This window comes from Mesitornis unicolor, unplaced genomic scaffold, assembly GCF_000695765.1.
Source record: "Mesitornis unicolor isolate BGI_N332 unplaced genomic scaffold, ASM69576v1 scaffold50587, whole genome shotgun sequence".
In the NCBI taxonomy this organism is placed as follows: Eukaryota; Metazoa; Chordata; class Aves; order Mesitornithiformes; family Mesitornithidae; genus Mesitornis; species Mesitornis unicolor.
The window spans coordinates 1-4981 of NW_010195411.1; the positions used below are offsets into that span (position 1 = coordinate 1).

A 4981-nucleotide genomic window follows, 5' to 3' on the forward strand; every position below is an offset into this window, starting at 1 on the left:
CCCCTCAGCATCTCCGTGGCCTCCCCCATGGCCATCCTGATGCCCTCACCTCTTCTGTCAGCTCTCCCATGCCCCTGTTATTGATGCACCCATGTCACCAGCTGCCTCACCCCCCTCCCTCTCTGCTTGGTTTGCCCCCAGCTGCGAAAGCAGAAGGGGATTTGGGGCTGTTCTCACCCCTGTTCTCCTTGGGGCTGAGGTGACCCTGGCCATGCAGGTCTGGGATGCTGGGACAGAACCAGGCTTTTGGTGTCCAACCGAAGGGATTCGATGCTGAAAACATCACTGGAGTGTGAATTCCCAAAGCAGCTTTGCCTCCCCAGTTTGTCTCTTGTGTTTAGAACAAGGGAGGATGGCTTGAAATTGGAATTTGGGAGATTGAGAGTGGAGTTTGGGCAGAAATTGGTGAGTGTGAGGGTGGTGAGGCCCTGGCCCAGGTTGCCCAGAGAAGCTGTGGGTGCCCCCTCCCTGGCAGTGGCCAAGGCCAGGTTGGCCGGGGCTTGGAGCAGCCTGGGCTGGTGGAGGTGTCCCTGCCCATGGGGGTTGGACTGGGGGGGCTGGGAGGTCCCTTCAACCCAAACCAGGCTGGGATTTGATTCTATGATTGAGCCCAAGCTTTTGTCTGGTGGACAAGCTCAGGTCTTCCCACACTTCACTGCTCTGGGTTCACGTTTCTGTGCCAATCGGCCCCAAAATCCTCCTGTGAAGTTTCCCTTCGCACAAATCTTTGTGTAGGCACATTGGTGCCTGCCTCCCTCGCAGAGAAAACTCTGTTTCCATTAATCCTGAGCACAAATTGGCCGTTAATCTTGACACTAATGGGGGAGTCCTGCTGGCTTCACGACCAAGGACCTTGGGCTTGGCCGCCTTATCATGAGAAGCCCCAAAAGCGAGGGCCTGAGTTGTCAATTGGGATTTCTTTGCTTGCTGGGTTCTTAAACAGTCCCAGGAGGAATTGGTTTCATCCCAACACCGAACAATGAGCGGCGTTGTGGAAAAATGCCCTCATTTTTTCTGATCCACGCGAGAGTTTTTGCCTGAAATTTCCCCTCGCTCCGTTTTCCTGCTGTGCTTCTTGCTGCAGCAATTCGGGTAGCGGTTGGATTTGATGATTTTAAGGGTCTTTCCCAATGATTCTGTCATTTTATTTGGGTTATAGTTGTGTAGCAGAGCTCTGTGGTGTCTGAGCACAACATTTCCACGCTGGCTACCAACTTTAAACTCCATTTCCGTTTCCATTTTGCTCACACTTCACACACAGAATCACAGAATCGCTCGGTTGGAAAAGCCCTCTGAGATCACCATGTCCAACCGTTCCTGTCTACCCCCTAAACCATATCCCTAAGTACCTCGTCTACCCGCTCTTTAAACACATCCAGGGATGGTGACTCCACCACCTCCCTGGGCAGCCTGTGCCAGCTTCTGACGACCCTCTCAGTAAAGAACTTCCTCCTTATCTCTGACCTGAACCTCCCTTGGCACAGCTTGGTGCTGTTTCCCCTTGTTCTGTCCCCCATCACCTGGGAGAAGAGCCCAGCACCCACCTCTCTACAACCTCCCTTGAGGCAGTTGGAGGTGGTGCTGAGGTCTCCCCTCAGCCTTCTCTTCTCCAGGCTAAACAAGCCCAGTTCCCTCAGCCGCTCCTCATCAGGCTTGTTCTCCAGAGCCCTCCCCATCCTTGTGGCTCTTCTCTGAACACGCTCCAGAATCTCCACATCCTTCTTCTAGTGAGGGGCCCAGAACTGAACACAGCACTCGAGGTGCGGCCTCACCAGTGCCAAGTACAGGGGGATGATCACCTCCCTGGCCCTGCTGGTCACACTTGTGCTACTCCTGCCTTTATTTCCATATATATTTTGGCAGCTTTCTGTGTGTGTCACTTAGAGGCAATGCTTATGGTGATCTCTGTGCTTCTTTACCACCCTGCTTTTCTCCAGATCATTTCTTTGAAGACTTTCTCGGCTTCTGAAGAGATGATGGTCACGGTGACCTAGCACCGTTCTGGACTCTACAGCGGGCATTGTGCTGGTGTTGCTCTGGTTGTCTCGGAAAAGGAGAAGTTGCCCACAGTACCGTTATCAGGTATTGCTGAGCTCTGTTTTAAATAAAAATAAACCTTGGTTCAACTCACATCTCTATGTTTCTTTTTAGAGCAGCCGCAGCAGAGGAGGTGAATACGAATACTTCATATACGAGGGATCGAGAAGATTTAGTCTGAAACTAGAAGTTGTCTCTTGATATCACAGGATCACAGAATAGGAGGAGTTGGAAGGGACCTGGAGAGCTCCCCCAGTGCAACCCCTGCCACAGCAGGATCACCAGAGCAGTCACACAGGAACACGGCCAGGGCTTTGGGTGTCTCCACACAAGGACACTCCACAACCTCTCTGGGCAGCCTGGGCCATGCTCCAGAACCCTCACACTCACAAACTTTGGCCTCAGCTTCAGCTTGAACCTCCTGTGCTCCAGCTTGGGACCATTGCCCCTTGTCCTGGCATTGGACAGCCCAGAGCAGAGCCTGGCTCCTTCCTCCTGACACTGCCCTTTCAAGATTGATCCCCATGGATGAGGGCATTAATTAATATTCATTTCACCAGTAGTTACCAAGCACAGGACTTTTTTCTTCTGGAAACTTGCTCAGGTGTTCATTACGCACTTACAAATACCGTGGTGTAGCAGCATGAAGAAGGAGTTACAGATCTATTCAATACAGGCTGTAAGTGAGGTAATTGCTGCCGAGAGCATTGGAAATGTTGGCGTACCAACACTTTGCAGTGCTGTTGAGCTCCTGTGGGCTTGGTTTCACCCTTAACACCTCTTACTCAAAGCCTCAGAAGCCTGAAACAGCTCTGGATGCACCCACATGACAAAACAAGAGGCCTTCACACACAGAAAACACGAGAAAAAAGAAACCAATCTCATATTCCTGCAATTATTTGACTTTGCAAGGCCGAGAGGAGGAGAAGCTTGTGTCGTCAAACACGAATGGGCCTGGCACACAGGAGGAAATTGTTTATTTTCTCTTTCCAAGTGCCCAGTTTTCTGTGCAGAACAAGGCTGGCCAGGATTTTCCGCAACCGTTTGCCCACAGTTGTTGATAACAAAGGAGAGAAACTGCGGCTGAGTATTTGTCAGCACTTTATTTTTAAGCTTGGCTACCCTGCAGCTCGCTTTTTCATCAAAAATGTCTTTACATTTCATTGTTAGGAGGTGCAACGTTGCTGATTTGTCCCTTTTTTCCCCCCTCTCTAGCATGGCTGCAGTAGAAAAGAGAGCCCGCACGTTTGTGCGAGTCAAGCCAACGGCTGAGTTTGCTCAGGACATGATCAAGTTCGGGCCAGACAACAAGGTAAAGAAGAAGAGGCTGTGAGTGTGAAAGGTTTGGGGTTTGATTTCGGTTCTGCCCCCAGAAATGCAGAGTTCTGCCATTGCTGAAGGCCACGTGTGAAGTTTTGGTGCACGTTAACCCACGTGTTCCTGCTCGCTGTTCTCCTCTGCGCTGACAGTGACTCGTGTGCCTGTGGAAAACGTACTTCTCGTGGTAGAGTCACTGAGAAAACCCTCAAAAGGGCTGGGACTTCAGAGGAATTCCCAATGAGAAGCACAATTCCAACCTAAGAGGTCTCCTCGTGTTCCAGCCTATGCGAGTTCCTCTCTTCACCTTCACTTCCTTCACTGATAATTTCCTTTGGACACAAAATCAAACACATCTCTGAAAAGAAACAGATGAGCTTAGGCACATTTCCCCTTTTTTTAGAATAACTATTACCAGAAAATACCATCCAGGTCAGTAAAACAACACTATTATTGGTGCTCTGTTTTCTGTTTGTCTTCAGTGGGTGGTTGCTTATTTAATTTCCACACAATAACTGCTGAAACTTTGTGGCTTTTGATGTTTTCATCTCTTTTTTTTGCCTTTCAGAGCATAGATATATACATCCAAAAAGACGCCAAGAAAGGAGTTGTGAATAACAGGCAGACGGACTGGTCCTTCAGAGTGGACGGCGTCCTTCACAACACCTCCCAGGACCTGGCTTACGAGACCGTGGCGGAGAAATTGGTGTCTGATGCTTTAATTGGCTACAGTGGTAATTTGTGGCTCTTTGAATTATTCTGACAGTAAGTGGGGATTTAATTGGAGGGAGAGATCCTTTTGAAATGCAGGAGTTCCTTTCTTTTTTCTACAAGCCTTATGAGGAGCGGCTGAGGGAACTGGGCTTGTTTAGCCTGGAGAAGAGAAGGGTGAGGGGAGACCTCAGCACCACCTACAACTGCCTCAAGGGAGCTTGGAGAGAGGTGGGTGCTGGGCTCTTCTCCCAGGTGATGGGGGATAGAACAAGGGGAAACGGCACCAAGCTGTGCCAAGGGAGGTTCAGGTTAGAGCTAAGGAGGAAGTTCTTTCCTGAGAGGGTCGTCAGAAGCTGGAACAGGCTGCCCAGGGAGGTGGTGGAGTCACCATCCCTGGATGTGTTTAAAGAGCGGGTAGACAAGGTACTTAGGGATATGGTTTAGGGGGTAGACAGGAGCGGTTGGACGTGATGATCTCGGAGGTCTTTTCCAACCGAGCGATTCTGCGATTCTGTGATTCTGTGATTTTGAATCTTCGTCGTGGTTTAGGCCCAGTGCATAACTGAGCACCACGATGCCCCCCCCCAAAAAAGGGCTGGTCAAAATAAGGACTGGGAGGGCTTCTCACCACTGAAACAGGTCACAGGCAAAAGACAGACTCATCATAAGGAATAAAAACCAAACAATTTTAATTTGTTACCAACATCAGAGCAGAACAATGGGAGATACAACCAGATCTTAAAGTCAAAACACCTTCTCCCTCCCCCTTTGCCTTGAGGCGCAGGGGGATGGGAGTGGGGGTTGCAGTCGGTGTTCACGCCATGTGCTCCTCAGGAGTAGGAAAAAAACTCAGCCCAATGTCTCTCCCCCTTTCCGTAGGGGAAAAAGTGCTCAAAAGTCCAATCTGGGTCTG

General features: G+C 50.1%; 1 protein-coding gene across 1 annotated transcript; it reads left to right on the forward strand.

The window, feature by feature from the left end:
• Nucleotides 1–3252: 3252 nt before the first annotated feature.
• On the forward strand, nucleotides 3253–4117 carry LOC104543466 (kinesin-like protein KIF9; the record flags this gene model as incomplete). Its single annotated transcript, XM_010188085.1, has 2 exons — nucleotides 3253–3349; nucleotides 3923–4117. Coding segments are annotated over 2 exons (292 nt in total), but the record flags the coding sequence as incomplete, so codon positions are not given.
• Nucleotides 4118–4981: the final 864 nt, after the last annotated feature.